Source organism: Triturus cristatus, chromosome 4_1 (assembly GCF_964204655.1).
Source record: "Triturus cristatus chromosome 4_1, aTriCri1.1, whole genome shotgun sequence".
Classification (NCBI taxonomy): Eukaryota; Metazoa; Chordata; class Amphibia; order Caudata; family Salamandridae; genus Triturus; species Triturus cristatus.
The window spans coordinates 403,385,238-403,407,478 of NC_140585.1; the positions used below are offsets into that span (position 1 = coordinate 403,385,238).

Below are 22,241 nucleotides of genomic sequence, written 5' to 3' on the forward strand. Positions count from 1 at the left end.
CCGCCTCCTCTTCATTCTCCCTTTTTTCCCCTTGTTTCCTTTGGTCTATTCAAGTTCCACTCACATTTTGCTTCCAGCATAGTCAATCTCACGTTACTGTGACTAGGTATTTTTTTCTTTTCGGCTTGCACAAATTTGCTTAGCTAGTACTCCAAGGCCAATATCTGTTTTCATTTCCAGTTTAATTTTAAGTGTTTTTAGATCTATTTTTGTGATGGACCATTTTTACAGTGGAATATTGTTTTACTTACTGTTTTTGCAGACCTATGCAATGCATCTCACCATCAGGCATGTTTACCTTTTTTAAATGACTTTTACTCATTTGTTTCCGTTTTATTGTTTCTCAGGCTTGTCAAAGGTCAGACCTAGTAGCTTTGGCAGTGCTTGTTGTTTACTCCTACGGAGACAATTGGCTGATCAAATCCTCCACGCCTCAATATGGTCTTTGGCACTTAGTAGTCGCTATCCTTTAGTGTCTGGGTTTACAGACCAACCATGCTAATCTGCATTGATTCCAGTCCACTCCACCCAGGCTTTTCCTGGTGAATGTGTCTGGTGAGAGAAATGAAGGCTGTGCTCATCCCGGCAGACGCTGGTGATACTGGTTTGGCTGGTAATGGTGTTCACCAGCCGAAGCAGGTTTTCTCAGTCTCGGAATGAGTGCCATGGTAATAGTACAACAGATGAGTGACTTCACTCTTTGGAGAGATTCATATCCATTTTGCCGAAGTGCGGTCCGATTGTGTGACACTCTACAAACTCTTCACTGCGATATGGAAGGTGGAGAAGTGGATCGGTCTGTAACCAGTTCTTTCTTCAAAGGCAGCATTTCAGTCTGGCCCGGCAGTATTGGGCATCTTGATGCTGAATGTATCTCTGCTGGGTTATCCGTCCCCAAATACAAACAGAAAAGCAGTCGATGGAAGGGTCATGAGACCATGTTAACGGTTGGTAACTCCCTTCCTCCCCTGCTGACCAGCTTCGGCTGAGCTGGAGATCTGCATTCTGCCAGCTGATATATTCGCAACTGATATATTCGCAACTGAAATGTGAAGCATTGAGCAGATGGGTAATTATAGCCTTGCACCTTCTGCCCTTGCACTGTTTTACCCTCACAGGTACACTTTCCCTGACCTGCCACAGGCTCGAATAGCCTAGCAGTACCAGAGTGAGTACCATGCATTTTATTGCAAGGTCTGGTGGCCACTACTTTACTTTTTTTATTAATATCCTTGTTAGGTCTCGCCTGAGCCAGCGCATGCGCTGGTCTGGCGAGACTTATTGAGAGGTCTCCAAGAAGTGCTACCAGGCCAGCCTAGAGCTACAGTGCATGTGTGCGGGCGCGCACGCTGCTTTTACCGCGATTACTTTCACTTTCGCTTGGCATAGCCAATAGGTCTCGCTTTTGGGACCTTATAAGTGTTTAGTTATGCAACTGTTGCACATTGGCTAAACACTTATAAGGTCCCAAAGGCGAGACCTATTGGCTATGCCAATGCTTGTAGTTTTTCTGGTCAATGTTATTTTTGAAACTGTATCTCGACGTTTCATTTATTCAAAGCTTCTAGTACCTTTTAGTTTGGTAATCTGGATTTTCGGTGATATCTATTTTTCTTTCAAATGAGCATTTTTTTCTTGCAAACCTACATCTGTCAGATTTAGTTTGATGTTTGTTTCCTTTCTATTTTGACATATGCTTGCAAAAAAATATCTAAATGCAATTACAAACTTAACCAGTGCACCGGCTTGCCAGGGCCAGGCTTTATGACTTTGCAAATCATTGTTTTTGTCTGGCTTGGCATCGCAGCTGCCTGTGAGGTGTATTGTTATCAGTTATTTAAAAAATGTAAATCGAGTGGGCTTTGGATCCAGCCAGAGGGGGTATCACTGTTTCACCTTATTCTGTTGGCTGTCCAGTGTATCATTCTGCCTTGCAGGAATTCCTTACGTTGGAATACATGAGGGACTATTTGAAAAAGTAAGTTCAGTCATCAAGTGGTTTGTCACGTTCATGTATTTTTCTTTTAGGTGCATTCTGTACAGACCGCAATCCATTTTTGATGCGTTTTCCCAGCACTGTCAAAGCCAATAGGCCAGGATTTAGTGGGATACACAGCATCTATGCATATAAACAGCATTTGTGAATGTAGGTGTTTACATCACTTGGCACACTAAAGCCACACCTATTGACTTTGCCAGTGCTGGTTTAGATTGAGAACTAACCATGCAGCCTGTCTTCCGGATATGAACTCACCCCTCTGGAATGTGAATACTGAGCAAGAGAGCTTATTCAAGTTACCCTGATTACCAGTAATCAATATGGAGGTTATTTATAGTCACCAGTGTTTCCAAGCTGTCATTTCCCAGTTTAGATTGCTTCTGTAGCCACATTTAGCTTGGTTGCTTTGTTCTGTGCAACCTGACCATTGCGCTACCCTATACTGTTTGATTATTTTGTGGCTAATTTCATCTCGCACCTGTTTTCCATCTTTAAAATTTAATAGCTTTATATATAGATAGATATAGAAGAATATGCCATGAATTGTTATTTATAAATATGAAATTGGAGAGCTTGTATTTTGTTCTACAATTGTAAATTGTTTTCCACTGGTGAACAAAATGTCTCGTGTCCTGCTATTCATAGTTTTCCAAAGTGCAGTTAAATGAACCTAAGTTTGTTAACTCGTAGCTTGATAAATAAGTCCAAAATATATTCAGACATTGTTTTCAGTCCATCGTGATACCAGTTGATTTCTGCAATTCTTGGTGCTGAGGCATTGTTTCTGAGCATTAGTAAATAGTTTAAACATGTGTACAGAATATCAAGATTATCATGGGACCACTAAAAACTCTTCTCAGGCCCTTCTTACATACTTGGATTTCATTACCGTTTTTTGGGAATCATTGATTCCAATATAGCCCCATGCAATGGCTTTCATTTGAGTCTGAGAGATACTTCATTGCAGCAAATGATTGAGTGAGCATGGAATACGGAGGCCTCTTAAGCCTAATGCGGTAGTACCACCTCCACCTCTACCCCTCTTCCTTGTTGCACCTTCTCCGTTTGCAGCTTCTGGTACATCTTGTTCAAAATACCGTTAATCTAAAGACATGGAGTTGAGTAATAGTTATTGTTAGAATTTTAATTTTGTGATCTTGTTTATCGAAATGAGAGAGGGAAACAGCATTAACAACGCAGTCGTCACCACGCATCTATTACAACATGTATGCCTTTGCCACTTCAAACTTTACCACATGTATGCCTTGACCATGCGTGCCTGTACAACAAAAATGTAAGCATTTTGGAGGTGTGTGTGTGTGTGTGTGTGTGTGTGTGTGGTGTTATATTTAGGACCTAGTTTCCATGGCAAAGCGGTTTTGACTTGCTTATTACTTTGGTGCTGTTTGATGCATCTTCATGACATTTTCCCCAAAAACGCCCTCATTCTAGAGCATGGGAAGCTTCGGGTGATCCCTCAAGCAGGGTTTTCCCATGTTAATTCCTATAGAGATTTTAGACATCACCACAGCCTGAACTGCTGAATGGAATGTAACCGGGTGAGACACATTAGTTTTTTAGGTGGAGAAATTAATCTAAATGGCAAATCGGAAATAAAAGTAGGGGAGAACAAGGAAACTACCCCTTAAATAGAAAATGTAAATAAATATTTTATTGTACTTATAGAACATACACAGCAACTTGAACTCAGGAAAACAATGCAGTGATACCCTGTCTGCCCACCTCCCCCATGGCCTCCCAACCCTCTGGCATTGAAGATATGGGTCCATGCTCTATTGAAGGCTACAGTCTTGCACCAGAGCATCATGCACAAGGTGGGTCAATTCCCGGTGTCAGAGTCTCGGTTACCTTTGCGCTTTGACCAAGCATAACATACCTGAGACCCTAATGAGGTGTCACAGTTCACGGATCTTACTTACCCACAGATCAACTACCCCACACTTTCTTGAACCTCTTTGGGCATCCTTGACGTATACTAATTTCTCCCTAACTCAGCACACATCCTTCTTCCGAGTCCAGTCTGGCAGCTGTGGGCCCACTGTACTCCTCCCATGTCAGCTTATTTTCCCTTTTCACCAGCAGAAAAGCCAAAGTTCGCCAAGATCATCTGACAGAATGTAAGATTAGAGGCTCCCCACAACATAAAGGCCTGACTCTCCATGGGCAGCCAGATGACCATTTCAAGTCCATTTCGCACCCCTTCCCCAAAAATTCAGATTTTGGGACAGTCCCATAGTGTATGCACAAATGACCCTCTGCTGGCCACAAGCACACACACGCTTCATCTGCCACTCTGCCTATCTTGCACAAGAGTATCCTGGTATAATATATTCTATGGAGAATCTTGAATTGAATTGGGCGAAACCTTGCCTGTATAGCCACCTCCCTGGGAAAATTGTAGCACCTCCCGCCAGTCCTCATCTTCCAGCTCCCCCATGTCCTCCTTCCATCTTTCACTTAAAAGCGTTAACTCCTTCTGTGTTGTAGATAAGGGAAATTGCTTCTGTCCCTCTAGGTGGACTCTTCCATAATATCTTCATCCTGGGTTTTTCGCGGCATGTCTCAGCTGGTAATATTTGAGGATTTGCTTGGCGACATATCAGATTTCTCTTCAAGGTGAGGAAATGGGACCATATCATTGGCATCCACCACATCCTAGAGCATGGAGAGGCCAATAAGATCCCACTTTCTAAACCCTTTTAGAGACGATACTGCCCCCATCCTCGTACCTAGCCACAGAAGGGTTTTGTGCATCAATCTTTTACCCATCCCATTTCCCTCAGTAGGTTACACCAAACCGAGAGCACTGTCGTAGTCGCGGCTGGTGCGCTAAGGCTGATCCTGCCCTCATAAATCACATGGAAGTATCCTTTGGCACCTAGGGCCTCACAATCATGCCGGTAAGCAGGATCCTCTGATGCCGCATACACACACTGATTAACTTACTGACGTGAGCAGCTTCGTAATACTTTAGGACGTCCAGCAGGGCTATTCTGCCATCAGATGTGGACTGTCGGAGGGTGCGGAGAGCAACAACAGCGGCCCTTTCAACCAAAGCAGGGTTTTCATATGGCTATCAATTTTCTGAAAACTTTACCGGGATAGTATGGGGACTTTTCTGTAAGATGTATGTGAATTTGGGAAAGGCAATTCATTTTGAAAAGCACTGCTCAACCCATCAAAGTGGGTGACATCTGATTGGAATCTGTGCGAAAGGGGGGGCCAAGTTAACCTCGTAGTGAGTAGTTACATCCACCAAGATCCAGAGAGGCAAGTGATGTGATTCCGTATCACCTTAGGCAGCATAGGGAGATCACTCTGGATCTCTCGAGCCCCTAGCCGGATAATGAGGGATTTCATCCAGTCGATACCCAGTCCAGAGAACTGTCCATAAATCATAAAGATTTCCCCCACACGTGCAAGGACTACTCCAAGTACAAGAAAACATCATCAGCATAGAGGGATATCCTGTCCTCCCACGCCTCCCCCTCAAACTCCCCCCACCGCCAATCCCATATTTGTGCATCCACCCTAACCCACTCCGCCAATGCCTCAATCGCCAGGGGACAGTTCTGTCTAGTGCCCCACTCTATGGGAACTCTCGGGACAGAGTGCCATTCACCCAATCCCTCTGATTCAGGTCGAGGATCCCAACTCATCACAAAAAATTGGGCTCAAAGCCCCTCTTCCTGCTTTTGATCCTGTTCCCCTGGCAGTTCACATTCCAAGTCAGTAATCTAAGGGTGTGGTGCTCCATCCAACAGCTAACAATACCCCACCTCTGCAGCCGTGTAGCGTGCCAGGGTCATGGAGGCCACTCAGATAATTTGGGTATCCCTGCACCACTGCAAACCATTTAAAATAATCCCAACGAACCCCCCACCCTACCTTACCATGTTGCGGCTGTCAAACTGGCCATTACCCCAATTCACGGTATGTCCGTCACCCTAATAGATTAACTGATTGCAACACAAACACATTCAAACTGAAACCACAGAGACCCTACCTGGGCAGGGCGTGACCTGTGGCAATATGATGATCTCCTAAGCTGTCACTTGGTGGGCCTGTCACCCCGCATGCCTCCCTGGCCTCCCCTGAGGCTGGCCGCAGCTCAGATAATCTCATCAGCTGTCACGTGGCCGCTTCCCCTCCTCATGGGTCCCCTCGCGGGACGCATCCTCATCCTGCGTATAGTCCAGTCCTACAGCTAACAATACCTATCGTTTTCAGACTCTGACCGGCGGAAACACTGTTAGTCTGTTACTACCTTTTGGCATCTCTAATTCCGCCTGCACCCTGGTCAGCGTCGCCTGTAGGGGAGCCCTCTTGCATCAACACCCGACTAAGTGGGTGGAGCCTGGAGCTGAACGGACGTGAATCCTTTAAGCTCCTCTCCAGGCCCCGTGGAAAGTGACGCATACAGCGCTTGGACTGCCGTGAATACGAGCCCAGATGAAGAGCTTATCAGGAGCTCCTGAGCGGGACACCCACAGCTCGTTTTTGCAGCCCGAAGACCGCCGGCGGTGTCTTATAGCGAGGATTCCTGGCAGCCCGGGGAAGGCAGCAAAATGGCGGCCGCCACGGAGAAGCGGGTCGGAGGATAGAGGTGGGGCTCGCAGTCAGACTGAAGGAGTGAATTGAGAGCCCGCTGCTCTCGCTCCTCCATAAGGCTTCTGCTACCCGTTCTGAGGGGAGCGGAGGTGATATGTGACTGCAACCCAAGCACGCTGACTCGATAGAGTGCCCTCCTCGCCCCCCCCCCCTCCCCCTCCCCCTCCCCCTCCAAACAGCGCGAGTGAGAAGCTGGCGTTTAGGCGTTGCACCCAGTGAGGAGAAGGGGGAAGAGGCGACCAGTGCAGGGGCCCGGCATGATACGTTTTGAGGCGTGGACACTCGCTGACAGAGAAGCCTGGGGCTGGCCAGACTACCTGTAAGACACCCATTAACTAATGCCTGACCCTAAAATGGCACCAGCCAGGCAATTCTTTCACTACACGGTGGCCTCGTGTATGGGCCCGAGTTGCTATGCGGAGGGATCGGCGGACGCTGGCGCTGTGCACCCCTCGATAGGCCCTCCATTTCTGTGGCCACCCGCATTGAAAACTGACCAGGAGGCTTCCTCCTGCACCATCACTAATCAGCCTTTTCCCTTAATGACCTGTACGGAGAGGGCAAGTGCGGTTGGGACGAGACGCCTGACCTTAAGATGGACAACATACGACTAGGCTTACCAGTAAGGGGGGCATGGAGCGGTTGAATAGGGGTCCTTCCTATACGACTGGGGTATGAGGAAGACAAGCTAAATCTCTACTCTTTTATGTGCACACATGGGCTGCAAAGCAGTAATTAATCTGGTGATTGCATATGCCTGACTCTAAGATGACATCTGAGAAGCAATAATTAGTCACAGTGGAGGCCCAGATTTTTTGTTTTCAGTTTAGAGTCCCAGCAACTTACTGGGAAAGATGGTGAAAGCAACGATCATATACGGTACGTTACTTCAACGCTTCCCTCTGGCTTTGGCTAGGGGCTCTGCCCCTGTGGAAACCGGCTTTCACTGCAGGAAAGACTGTAGGGAACGCCCAAGCGTGACTGACCCTAAAATGGCGCCAGATGCATTTCGGACTGTAGCCCAACAAATGGATGCGGCCATACCCAGAGGGAGAGCACTCAATATCAGGTCAGCAGGAGAGAAGAGTAGCGGTGGACATCGGCCACGCCACACAGATGGTATGAATATGACAGCTCCCATAGTGGACCCCGACCAGACCTCGCTCATTTCCAATCCCGCTCACCCATCATGACATGGAACCTGTGAATCTTGCCAACGACCGTAGAGACTTAACTTTTTGGCCGATGCCCGGTGGAGCTACTTTGATGGCTATAGAGGAGATGAACTGTGGACTTCCCCCTCAGCTGTCACCTACCCAGCTGGACATTGGGCAGACTTTCCTTTGTCTCTCCGCTTTATCTCCCTCCCAGTTACCTTTTTACATTACCCCCTTACCCTTCTACACGCCACAAACCAACTGATGTATCTTCTGTAACAATGCGTAACTTGTAACCTATGTAACTTTCCTCATGTAAAGCGCTCTGATACCTTCGGGTCTAGCCAGCGCTATATAAAACTCAAGTAAACAAAAATAAACACCTGCTCTGCTCCTGCCAGGGCCGGGTTTGGGTACCGCCACCCCTGTCGGTCAGCTACTGGTGTCCCCGCTGTTCAAGCCAATTCCATACATCCGTTGTAGCTGTGAAAAAGTATGAGCAGTCTTTGTCAATAATCCTCAGTTTCGCTGGGAACAACAAGATGTTTCCAACATCCTCACATTTTGCTTGACTCCGTAGAAAGGCTTTGACGTTGGACCTGCACCATGTAGTCAGGATAAATGTGGAGTTTGCCCCCCTCACTCCATGGGCCATGTGCAAGTTTTGCTCGTAAGATGGCGTCTCTGTCCCCAAAGTTAAACAGCCTGGCCACAGTAGCCCTCGATGGAGTCCCTGGTGGGTGGAAGTGGTGTTCAGTCAGTTACCCTGTGGGCATGCTTCACATTGAACCATTTGGAGGTTTTCCCCGCCAGCACCACTGATGGCAGCCAGTCCTCAAGGAAGGCATCCATGCTCGGACCTCTCTGGAATACCAGTCAGTGTGCTGTTACGTCGGGAGCGGCCCTCAACATCTTCCAGCCTTTACTGCTGCTTGGCCACCTCCTGTTCCAACTGCTGTACATGGGTAGAGTGTTCGGCCACCGTCGGTCGAGTCGGGCCAACATTTATTCTGTGTCTGTCGGACAGTCCACTAACTTCACCTCCTGGGTCCCTGTATTTTGTGTTCCATGGTTGCTTTCATGTCTTTTATGGCTGCCAAGATGGTGGCCGTATGGATCGCTAGGCCACGATCTGGCGGATCCGCCATCGGTGCATATCCATCCCCCATGCGGTGTAGTGGGGCTGGCTGAGATGCTTTAATTACTTTTGACTGCACCATGATCTGTCCTCGGGGTGTATTCTCGTGCCAGTGTCCAGTGCAGCACCCAGTCTCGCAAAGCGCTGCAGTCCGGGGCTGCCACCAGCAGGCGCTGCCCAGCAGATGTCCCACAATATCGGGCGCCAAGTACCACTCCGGCACCCCGGATTCACTGCCCCCAGATGCAACACCCCGGGCACGAACACCCCTTTTCAGAGGCCCACACATCCACTCCAGTCTGGTGAAGTGTCCGAAAGCAACCCTCACCGGTGTGACCACTCCGTTTCAGCCACCACCACAGAGCTGTTGCACCCTCTGATCTCCAGCAGGTCCGCCTCCGCAGGTCAAAGGAGAAAAAGTAAAGCGGTGGCCACTAATCCAATAAGTGTCCCGCTGATGGAGGGAAAGGAGGGGGGTGCAGGAGCAGAGTCCACAGTGGAGCGTTTGTTCGAATGATCCAACTGCATAAGTCTCTCTAAATCTCCTCGGTCTCAATGTGGCACTCTGGGCACGAGAACCTCCTTTACAGCCTCCCCCCAAGTCCTCAACTGTAGCCTCCTTCAGACTGTCCTCTGTGGCCCCAAGTTGCGTGAAAGTACGCCGTAGCCATAATTCATATTTTGCAAACTTTCAGGTGCTAAGCAGACACTCCACAAAGAAGGTCACCAAATAACTTTGGCACCTCCGAGGTCCCCAAAGCTCCCCTATAGCTCCGGTGTGCATATCCCCAACCCCTCGCGTCCAGAAGTTCCACTGATTCCTCTCTTCCTCCCCCAGCCTCTTTTCCTCAAGTAGCAGTCGTGTGGCACCGTCTGGGCTCCGCACAACGCGACCGAGCTGCGTTGCTACCTCCTGTCCTCTGCTGCTCCATCGGGGCCACCGGCTCACCCTTGCTGTCCGAGACCGCCCCCAGCAACCCACTCATCCAAAGGAGCACCTAGGCGGTAACACTCACTGTACCAGGCCTCCTGGGAGCCACTCTGATCCACCCGCTTGTTTGTTGCTGTACTCCGCAGCAAGTCTTTTAGTGGCGCTTCTCGCGAGAGAGGGGCATTCCATCCCCATCCTTCATTGCTTCCCGGGAGCGGTTCACTTCCTCAGCAGTTGCGTCTCTTCCGTATCACCATCGCTAGAGCTCCAACTCCGCTGTTCTCCTGGGTCCCTTGCATTCGGACTTGATTCTGGCTCCCCTCCTTCCCGGAGCATTAGTCTTCCATAATCCAACAAAGACCAAGTCGGGGGAGGATCAGGATGTATATGATCACAAGCAATGCACGTCAAAGCTGCTCAACCATCAGCTGACTCAATGCTTGTACTGGCCACGCACTCCTTGAAATCAGTTTTTGACCAAAATTCTTTTAGTGTGCAAGAGAAATGTAATTTCCCAAGATAACAGGATTCAAACCCTATAAGGACTGCCTCAAGCAAATGTCTGAGAGATTCTCATCAGGGTTGTCTGTGGTGACTGGGGTCATTCCACAACACTAAAGACAGGACACTAAATACCTGGGGCAAATCCTCAATGATATGTTTGCAGGAGGGATTTTCCCCTCCCATTGGAAACTTGCCTCGATTTCCCTCCCCCCCCCAAAAAAAGACAGTTTGAACACCCTGGACCGTAATAACTATCAACCTATTTCAAGGCTCCTTTTCGCCGCTAAGCTGGTAGAGAAAGTTATGAATCAACAGCTCTCCGAATATTTAGAGGAAAATTCTCTGCTGGACGATACACAACATGGGTTCAGAAAAAATCATAGCACAGTCTTCCCTGTTAGTTGCGACTGAGGATATACAAGAAGTGCTTGAAATGGGGGAGGGGCGGCACTGATCCTTCTGCAGCCTTTGATAAGGTCATCCATGAGATCCTGGCTGACTGTATAAGTGGCCTGGGGATAGAGGGCACAGTGTTGGATCTCTTGCAATCATTCGTGGCAAATAGATAACTTAATGTGACAATGGGCAAGTTTGTCTCTAGGCCTTTTTCCCTCTCCTGCAGAGTTCCCCAGAACTTGGCACTGAGCCCAAACGTATTTAACCTCTGTTATGCCACTTGCGTCAATTATAAAAAAAACTCTGGCTTTACTTTGGCGTCTTACGCTGACGACACCCAAATTGTGGTGTCATTAGCAAATCCTGAAAACAATTTGGGTGTGACATTCAGCTCATGCATGAGTAAGATGAGCTACTGGATGGATTGCAACTGCCTGAAATTGAATGCCCTAAAAACTGAGGTCATCATCTTCGGCGATAACCCCTCTCTTTGGACACCGGACTGGTGGCCTCTAGAGTTGGACTCATTGCCTATACCGTCAAACAAAGTAAAAAAACGTAAGCTTCTTGGTAGACAGCGAACTGAAGTTCAAGGACCAAATTAACAAAATCACATCTTCCTGCTCTTTAAGGCTTATAAAAAAGATCGAAAAAATTGTTGCCTCCTGAACTTCTGAAAACAGTAGCCATGGCATCGGTTCTTACAAGGATTCATTATTGCAATAGTCTCTACCTTACTCTCGCACCAGGTCTTTTGAAGAAACTCCAGACACTACAAAATGCTGCTGCTTGTTTCCTTTTTAAAATTCCCCAATATGAATCTGCCAGAGGAGCCATCTGGAAGTTACACTGGTTGCCAGTTAGGCAATGCTGTAAATTCAAGGCCCTCTGTGTGCCATTTAAATCCCTGCACGGACTTGGGCCAGACCATTTTAAGAAGCAACTCAAATGGTATGTACCAGCAAAGACGCTTCGCTCAGGCTCTGCTAGAAACCTGATGCTCCCCCCATTTAGGAGGGCCACCTGGGGGGAAAGTTTTTTCAGGACCACTGCAATGCTTTGGAACAGTCTGCCATTGACCCTAAAAACTGCCCCCTCCTTACTCACCTTCAAAAAAACCTAAAAAACCTGGCTCCTCACACAGGATTAGAAGGCACTTTGCGCACTTGCTTGACCTGTCGCTGACATTACTGCTGCCATAATCGGATTTCTATAGCACCAAGACGCCCCAGGCATGAGTTTGCGCTTTATAAATTACATTACATTACAGTACTGACTATGCGTTGATGACCCCAAAGGCCACCTGGGACCGTGAGGTGAAGCTCTGCGTCACCAAACGTCGGAAGACCTCACATAGTGACCAGTTCAAGGGTTGGTCTCTGTCCCATTTCCAGTGTAGGGGACCCGGGAGATGATAGTTTTCATGCTCTAAACTGTGGGCAAGTAGAAGCACAAAAAATCCAAACAGGACTTCTCCCCTTCTTCCCGCCACTCAAACTCGTGGGAGGGGGTGCAGACGGTCCGATGTCTCTTGGTCTCTAGCTAAAAGTCAGCCATTTTCCAAGCCCTTCCTTTGAATTGTACCGGCGCAACCCAAGTCATGCCACCTGCAGCACTGAAGCAGATCCAAGAGTACCAAAGGGCCATGGTCCGACCCTTCTGATGTCCTGTGGCGCATCTTTGAGCCCCATTGAGCCGCAAGGACCTACATCTGGGTTACTGGTATTTGTGCATGGCCTCGATACCAGTTAGATCCTCCAAACCCATCCCTGGGATGCTACTGGCACCCACTGCTTCTGGCTCCACACCCGCACTGGTTTCAAGAACATCGATGCAGACTCCAACGACGACGACGGAGGAGGAGACGACGGAGGAGGATGGGCCCATTGTGCTCTCTGATTCCAAGTTGGTGCCCTTATAACATGAACCAAGACGGTGTTCAGTTGCTGTTGGCCCACAACCTGCAACGCTTGACATCCCACCTCTACAAGGAAGATCCCACACATTACATTCCTTGTTTGGCACAGATTCTGACCACAAGTATGACACAGGTGATGCAATTGGCCAACCTTACCATGAAACTAACTGGAATGATGGCCCACAAGACACTAGTTGCTTAGTCACATCTCCTGACTCTTGCCTCCTCACATCCCCAGGTCCTATCACTGAAGATAGTGCTTTTTTACAGTGGTCATGTGACTGCAACTGAAGTTCTTGACCTCCAGCTCCCCACCTTAGCAGTCCAAACCAATGACTTGACCGAAGTTCTTCAGCCAGGGTAAACCACTACCAAGCTCTCACTGTTACCCTTGGCTAAACCTTGCCCTGGCCCCCTGTGAACGGCCAAATTGCACAATGCTACCGCCCTGCCCTGGGCGACACTGCTTTTTTGTTTCCACGCCCCTCTCCTGAGAGCTTAGTAGTCCATGCATTGACTAGCCAAACTAATCCGAACACATTTCCGACTACTCCCCCAATAGGGAATCCAAATGGGTAGAAACGTTTGGGGAGAGGGTATTTTCTTCCACCAGTTTTTCCCTCGGTCCGTCCATGGCAGCTGCCTGCTGGACTGCTGTTCCCATGCTCTTGGGAACTCAGTGGCTCAAGTCCTCTCAGGTGCACCGGAAGACCTCCGACATCTCCTCCCCAAGCTATACAGGACGGTCATGGCACTGCCAAATTGGCAGCAGTGCTGCTATGCCTGGTTTTGGTCGACTGGGCTTTCAGACGACGTCCAGTTGTACCTTACGGACATGCCCCCTTGTGGAGCTCGCCTTTTTGGAACATGGCAGATTCCGCTCTGGCCATTTTTCGTGAAGTAACGAAAACCCTTTGGCCAAAGGAGCTATCGAGATGGTGCCTGCTTCCGAAGTGAGCCGTGGTTGCTACTCCCACTACTTCCTGGTGCCAAAGAAGGACAGAGGCCATTGTCCTATTTTACACCTATACCCTCTCAATGCCTTCCTCCAGAAGATGCTCACTCTGGCCTTGATCCTGGAGACTGGATAGTGGCGTTAGACCTGCTGGGACCTTTCATACCATGTCCAGATTTCAGGAGAGACTGCGAAAGATCTGCAGAGGTGGTTACTGGACAGGGATTGGGTCGACAGCAGACCCTCTCCCTACCTCACCTGAAGCGGACAGTGGTGACCTATGTGTCCCTTGTATATTGGGGAAGCCACCTGGGAAATGGGGAGATCAGTGGTCTCTGATGGAGGCCCAGCTCTATAGCAATCTCCTTGAGATGTGGCCCATCCACTTGGCATTGAAAGGGGCATTCAAGGGTAGGCTACTACGTGCTTGCGGACAACACCACTGCCATGTCATATTGTAACAAGCAGGGTAGAGTTGTGTCCTAGTTCATGTGCCAGGAGGCGCTACGCCTCTGGAAGTGGCTGGACTACCAAGCAGTTTGCTGGTGGTTGGCCACCTGACGGGATCCATGAATCCAAAGGTGGCCCAAAGTCTTTTCTGGCAATGGGGAGAAACTTGCCTCTATCAATTTGCCAATGCAGACAACCAGCAATTTCAGCAGTTCTGCACGTTTGGGTTTCCAAAGCATCTCGCCTCTATGCCTTCCTGCCAAAAGTTCTGAAGAAAAGTAGGACTGACCAGGCCCAAGTCATCCCCCTGGCTCTGGACTGGGCACAGAGAGTAGGTTATCCAGAGCTCCTGGGCTTGAGCATCTGTTATCCAATCAGGCTGCCACTCCAGGAGGACCTCTTGTCACAGCAACAGGGTAAGGCAGGGTTCTGCACCTGGGCCTTCGCAATGTCCACCTGTGTGTATGGGAGATTAAGCGGTAACAGCTGAACACCTTTTGATCTTCCACTGGAGTTATTTGAGGTAATCTTGGCAACCAGGTATCCCTTGACAAAAGCTGCGTATGCCTGTTGGAACAAATTTGTGATTTGGTTCAGCACACGCCTGATTGACCACTCACTTGTGGTATAGGGCCCCTCTTCTAAATCTTGTGACCACTCTCCATGCCAAGTTATCTGACATTCTGTTATTTGTTGTGCCTCTCACCCAGCAACGTTTATGTTTTCAGCACAATTTAGGGTATGTTTCAGCTCTTTCAGCCTATTTATGGTTTCCGGACCAGTCCTCATTGTTTAAATCACCGGTTGTGATGAGTTTTTTTTAAAGTTCTACAACGCTGGTTTCCTCCCTCTCTGTTTGCCATGCCACAGTCGTACCCTAACTTGGTCCTCACATATTTGATGTGCATTCCCTTTGAGCCACTTCACAGCTGCCTTTGTGTCTTCTCACCCCTAAGGGTTTTGTGTCAATCCACTGTACAACACTATCTTGTCAAACAAACTGGTTCTACGGACACCAGTATCCTTATTGTCAAAAGTTGTGATGTCGTTCACTTAGGTCAAACCATCACCCTGCCGGCCTTCTATGCTCACCCTCACCCCTCTAAGGAGGACGAGAGGCTCCATTGCTTTGACCCCAATAGAGCATGAACTTTTTCATTGATCGTACCAAAGAATACTGTTTGTATGATCAGCACTTAAGTGGAAAAAAAGCAAGGAAGTACATAAAAGGACCATCTCCTGCTGGATTGTACTCTGCATCAGGACTTGCTACATGTTGGCCAAAAAGCAGTGTCCAGAAGGACTGCAAGCTCATTCCACCTGGGCCAAAATTGCTACCACTGCCTTGGCACCTGGAGTTCCTTTTCTGGACATCTGCCAGGCGGCTACATAGGTGTCACTCCAAACGATCACGAAGCACTACTGTCTGCAGCCGCGGCCCGTGCAGGTAACAGGGGTGGGGCGCTGCGGCCGGGTGGGGGGGGGGGTATTTCGACAGACGGCGAGGGAAAATTATTTATTTAATTTTCCTTTGTTGTTGCCTGTTGAATCCCCCACCCCCGCCCCACCGCTCTTACCTGCATGGGCCATGGCTGACTGTCTGGACGGTAAGGCTTGATAAGAGGGATGTTTCGCCACTCAGTCCTGCAGGAATTTTTGGTTTGAGCCAATTCACAGACCCACCTCCTAATACGTACTGTTTTGGTATCTATTCAAAATGTGAGAATTCTTAGGTTAGAAGTCTCTATCAGAAGAACCATTTGCTTACCTTCGCTTATGCTCTTTCTGGTTGAGACTCTTATCGAACTGCAGATTCCTTACCGACCCTCCCATCGTCCCCATTTTGTGAACTGGGTTCTATCCATCAATAAGATCTGAAGTCTAGGAATCCGTACACTGGCTTAAGCCAATTTGCTGTTGGGAGCTCTGCGTCTGGTGGTGCGGACAACCACCAAAGCAACTGAAGTCAGCACGCAGGAGTTGGGCCTATATGGGCCCTGCATATTATTTTCAGATTGTAACAGCATCGGTGTGGAGCTGCACAGTGGTACCACTCAGACTTTTCTGAGTTCACTCTGATGCCTAGGCATAATTCAAAAGGTGAGGACTCTGCAGTTAGATAGTCTCTACCAGAAAGAACGTTACTGAAAGTAAATAACTTGTTCTTTGGGAACCTGGCTATCTATGCTAAATGGTTTTATAGAACTGTTCTCTAAAGGGTTACAACATAGCCGTAGTTATTTTGAAGACCACGTACTTCTGTTTAGATTGGCATATCCTAAGGCTGGCCAATAATAACCATCTGACTGCATCCATGATTTTCTCCTTCCATGAGGTCTAGTGGCTGAATGGACTAAAACATTACATTTAGGTATCTGTTAGACCTCATTGTCACAGGGGCCTCCTCAAGCACATCCACTCAGCATGACCTCGCTAGAGGTCTACAAAATAAATGCATTTTAGTTAGTAAACAATAAGCATCTGGTATACAGTACCAATGTGTTAACAAGGCCCAAGCTCCCTAGAATACAGCAGTCAAAGTTGGAATGCCAGTCCCAACAGTGGCAGAGCATGAACGACTTCACTACACAGTCGCTGATAATTTGGTCCTGACACTAAAGGTGGTATCTGCAGTCAAGGTTATATCAACCTTAGATATTCAGACAGCCTCTTGGGCTGCACGTAAGATGTCTTAGGTCTCACAATGGTCACTGATGCTCACTTGTATTGAGGCTTTGCAAAAGACTCCGCTGTCATCTGGATCTAAAGTCTTTGCCACTGTATTAGTGCAGTGTTTGTTGTATGGGTTGACAGAGAATCTCTCTCTGAATTAGCATTGCTTAATATTAGAGACCACGGTGGCATCTGGGAGAATAGGAGTAGAGGTATAAATGACTAGTTGCAACGCATTCTGTGACCACTATGCTGCCTTAATTATGGCTCTTACAAATCCGCTTAGCCATCCTCTGCTTGAGTAAACGTGAACCTAATATAATTTTGCCCCAGCAAAATGGTGCCTAATAAAAGGGTGCCCAAATATAAGCATTGTACTCTGAAATTAGGAAACTACAGAGCGCTTCAATCACCCAGATTTTTAGAGCGCTACTTGTCATCCGCGATGGTATCGAGGCGCTAGCAGGGTCCAGTTGATTAGCTGAATAGCCAGGTCTTCAGGGACTTTCTGAACTCTGAAAGAGATTGGGAAGTCCGCAGATGAAAGGGTAGCTCGTTCTATGTCTTCACTGCTAGGAAGGAAAAGGAACAACCTCCACATCTGGTACACCGGATGCGGGGGTGAGGGTTACAGAAAGATGCAGAGCAGAGGTGTCTCGCGGGCTGATTTAAGTTCAAGCGTTGATTCAAGTAGGTGAGTTCGCAGTAGTGTAGGGCCTTGTACGCATGGGATAGGAGCTCGAACTGGCATATTTTCTATACGGGGAACCAGTGGAGTTCCCTGAGGTAGGGGGTGATGTGGGTTCATCTAGGGAGATCCAGGATGAGTCTGGCTGCGCCTTTCGGAGTCCGAGGAGGTCTGTAGTCTTAGGAGCAGGTGAGCTGTATAGAGAGCGTTATCGTAATTCAGTCTGCTCAAGATGAGGGCCTGGGTGATGGTGCACCTCTAGCTTTGGAGTAGCCATTTAAATATCTTTTGAAGAATGCAGAGGATGAAGAAGCAGTAGGAGGAGACCGAGTTGACCTGAGTTTTCATGGTTAGATTTTTGTCCAGAATGATGCCTAGGTTCCAAGTGTGGCTAGTGAGGGTGGGAGTAGGCCTATGTTCTGAGTTCCACAAGGATGAATTCATGCGGAGCTTTTGTATCCGAAAATCAGTACCTCTGTCTTATCCGTGTCGAACTTCACGTAGTTGTCCTTCATCCAGTTGGCGACGTCTGTCATGCAGTTGTGGAAGTTGTTCTTGGTGTTAGTGGTGTCTTCAGAGAGGATGTGTTTTGTGACATCCTCGTAGGATATGATGTTGAGCCCGTGGGTTTTGGCAATGCTGGCCAGGGGTGTCCTATAAGTGTTGAAGAGGGCGGGCTTGACCGAGGATCCTTATGGGAATCAACAGATGATTTCTTTGTGTTCTAGTATGAAGGGGGGAAGGCAGACTTTTTGCTTCTGTAAATTGTGGTGGTGAACAGACTGCCAAATTATTTTGAAAGATTTCCTTAAATCCATGTGGATTGATTTCTTGATAGGGAACTGTACATCATCAGCATCATCATTATCTTGTTTGCCTCCAACACAGATCCGTGGTCCATCAGCTGGGTGCAATGCTTCTGGAGATGTGAAATGGTGGGAAGATCACATTACAGCTAATTAACTTGTTTCCACCTTTTTGATAATCCTCCGTAAATGAACTGCTAATAAGCTGGTACTTTTATGTTTCTTGATATCAATACTACTTGTTTAATAATTTTAGACCAACCAGTCGTCGTAAGCAGGAATATGAAACTCCTCCAAGTAACGATGATGCTCAGAAGAAGTTTGGAAATGCTAAATCGATTTCGTCTGACATGTACTTTGGGAAACAAGATAATGCAGAAGTAAGTTATTTGTCAGGGTGATAAAACAGTATGCACATGTCGCTCCAGATTGTGCTTAGTTATGTTATCTTTGTCTCAGTAATGTACAAGCTTTGTAAATTGTTTGCAGACATCTTGTTTTCTATAAGGAAAAAAATGCACTCTCCTTGGGGGTCAGAGAGATTATTAAAGTGCTAGTGAGAATTTCCAAGCAGTCCCCTGAATATTAATGTTAAATTTGACACAGTAGACAAACCTTACCACGGCACTCATTTCTCTTGGGCATGTTTGCAGGCGGTTGTAATCTTTCGAAGTCTGGAGGGAGAAATTCTGCAGTGAAACTGACCGCAGCGAAGAGTTTAATTACGGTAGAACTGTTTCAAATTTTTTATTGCAAACAGTAAAATACACCAGCAGCACTCAACCAAACTACATGAATGGGCAGTGTAAAGTGGGGCCCAATCTTAAATGGATTGGCGTCCCCTGTACTCAATCATTTATCAGTATGGTTGAATAGGGTGGGATAAGTAGGAGATGAGATTGGATTCGCCCGACGGGGTGGTTAAAAGGGTTGGTCATGCCTTGGCGCCAGGTGTCAAAAGTAGGAAATGTAGACAGGTTAATGCCACTTTTTTTTTATCCTCTTTGTGTCCTCTTCTGCGGCCGGTAGAAGATGGAATTGGACTACATAGATAGAGAAGAGAGACACCCTTATAAGCTGCTGAGGAACTGCTACCGGCTCTACGCAAGTGCTGCGGTCATTTTAGATCTGAATCATTTTTTTCTAATTAAACACTGGATCGTGTTATGGTATTTTTAAAAAATGAGGCGTTTTTGCAATTTCACACAAAAACATTGAACTCATTACGTAATCAAACAATTTGAAACGTGCGTCAAATGCATGTACAGACAAACTTTTAATTCACTACATTGTATTGTTTAAGAATACTCCATTTTCTTTTCCTGTCCCCTATCCTAGCTTGTCAAGATGGCCACTAAATTAAAAAAATAAAAATGCCTTACATCCTCGAGCAGTAATTTCTTAAATGGTTTTCTCCTGCCTGCTGTTGCAGGCAGGAGAAAACCATTTAAGAAAATAGTGCTCAAGGCTGTGATTAAAACATCTAGTGTAACAACACGAATGTAACAGCGGGTGTCCTCATGGGAGGTTACAAGAAGAGAAATGGTGGCATAAGGAGGGACTACTAAGCCTGTTGACCAACGAAAAGCCACTATTTATGAAGGACAGTGCCAAGAGTCAATTAAAAAGATGGGCGGAAAGTGGGCGGAACTTCATGCCCATATCCTGAATACAGCATGTCTTGAAGAGACAGACAGCGCAAGCGCTGCCTAGGCGAGACCTAAAAATGGATATGAAACAACCATGTAGATCTCAACTGCACAATAACAAAGTTTACTTTTGGTTAGATTTCCTATCTACATTGTTCTTTTTCTTTTAATTCCAAACAGTAAATGGCAAGGGAAAACAGTTTGAGGTCACTTTTTGAAAGTAATTGCCATGTTGATTGCTAGATGAGAGGCTGTATTATGCATGGTGTATAAATCTCTATGCAAAGTATTACTATAAAATCAACTTTAATGTATGCAATCTTATCTTGACAATTAGATTGTGATGTGGTTCTATGGAATACAAAAGTAAATTTTTCATTTTACACGACAAAAAGGGCATTTTACCAAGGCATAGTTGTATAGACTGCATTAATGCGTGTCATTCGGCAAGCATTCTCCACATACACAATCTCTTTTTCCCCAGACACTGAATCCTAAATTTGCTGTCTCTTGTCAGTGTTTTAGAAAACTGCTAAAGTAAAACACTTTGAAAATTACCTTTCTAATGTTGATGCCTTAGAGCATATACCTGGTGTTCAAGTTACTGACCGAACATTGGCTCCACTGAAACATTTCCTCTCTACCATAGTTTCCTCTAAATAGGAATCTCCTTGGTCCCAAAAAGCTGATGCGTCAGAATTGTACTCAGCGATATATACCGAGATGATGATCTCAGCATTTCATTTCCTCATTTCCCTAGTATGAAGCTAGATCGCGACTCGAGAGATTTTCTGCAAGTTCATCCATAAGTTCAGCAGATCTGTTTGAAGATCAGAAAAAGCAACCAACGGGTAATTTTAAAACATCAGTTATTGTTTTTTATTGTTATTGCCTACTCTACGTGTGAAATTCTGCACGATTCTCTTATAAGAGCTACACTGAAAATGCTGCTCTGCCATTGACAGGCCCCTAAAGACCTTTATAGTAGTAATATCAAAATGTTTGTACCTTTCGTATCCATGGCTTTGCTGCACAAGTGCCAATATCATACTGTAGATACTACCACATATTAATTTCACTTTTTTCACCAGTGATTACATGACCTCGCCCTTCTGTGGTGCGTTTCTTTGGTCTTGGGCTGCTAGACTTTGTTTCATAAATCTTACTCTCCATGTTGTCCCACTAGCTTGTCTCACCCCCTACCCCCTCTCTCTCACTTGGCTTGTCTGTGTGTGCGTGTGACTTTTGAGGATTTCTTTGGTACTTTTTATCAACCCCCCCTCCCTCCCAGCATTTCTGTTGCTGCACCCCACTACTCCCACCTTAAAGCAACACTTCCCCCATCCATTCATGTATCTGAGGTAGTCGGAAGGCATAATAAGCAGCAGGCAGCCCCTCTGTTTTGAGTTAACAAGGTCTTTATTGATACTAGTATAGCGGGTGTGTTTGTTTCGGAGACGAAAGGCACTTTTTTTAAGGTCTGGCATTATATGTATATGTACTTGGTTATAGGGGCTTTCAGTCAAGTTTTTCATTTATTGGTCTGTTATTGGGTCATTCACATTTTTCTACCGTCCACGGTAGCACACAGCATGTGGCAGTGGTTCAATCCTCTTCAGTGTCTGAGTGTTGGGGTGCTGCTGTTTTACAAGGATAAGATCAGCACACAAAGTAGTTCCCTTCATGCTGGAGACTACTATGTCAATGTTATCTTTTTGAGAGCAAAACCATTTTTGATTTAGCAAATTGTGTTTAGTTTAGATATTTATTTTTTAAATCAATGAGGGTACAGCCAACTTGCCAGCAATAAGTTTTTACAAAAACCGTGACAAAGCAAAACCAGTATTGATGAACCCAAAAGACTGGAGACCAATGACACACGTGTTGGCTTTGCCAATGCTTGTTTTCACAGTCTCGCATCTTGGTATACGACATCCTTGTTTTTTTCTTTTTTCCTGATTTACCTTATGGAAGAGATTTCATCCCTATGTGCTTTACCATGCTTGGTTTACTTACAAGTTAAAGCAGGCAGACTGATAACTGGCTTGTATACGGAGAGTTTAGTGCAAAGCATGCAAGAGATGTGGAGCGGTCTGTACACAGCTCCCTCGATCCCTTAAACACCCTGCCTACCTGGACCCCGGCGACCTTCAGCAGGCATCTCACCTGGGTTGGGGCATTCAGTCGATTAAGCGATTTACTGTGCTAGTTTTCTTTAGGGAAACATCATTTCTCCTTCTTGACTTTTATTATTTTGACCAAGTTGAGTCTCTTTGGAAGACACGAGCTCCCAGTACTGCTGAGCCACTGTTAGTGTACATTCTTTTACAGACTATTTTCCTCTG

General features: G+C 46.7%; 1 protein-coding gene across 4 annotated transcripts in view; it reads left to right on the plus strand.

Moving 5' to 3' along the window:
- ARFGAP3 (ARF GTPase activating protein 3) overlaps window positions 1-22,241 on the plus strand; it is a 419,690-nt gene that overhangs the window by 341,984 nt on the left and 55,465 nt on the right. For all 4 annotated transcript variants that reach the window (XM_085652495.1, XM_085652493.1, XM_085652496.1 and 1 more), the window contains 2 exons: window positions 18,504-18,627; window positions 20,657-20,747. In XM_085652495.1, the coding sequence (XP_085508621.1) occupies window positions 18,504-18,627; window positions 20,657-20,747 (215 nt within the window). The remainder of the gene's footprint in view (window positions 1-18,503; window positions 18,628-20,656; window positions 20,748-22,241) is intronic.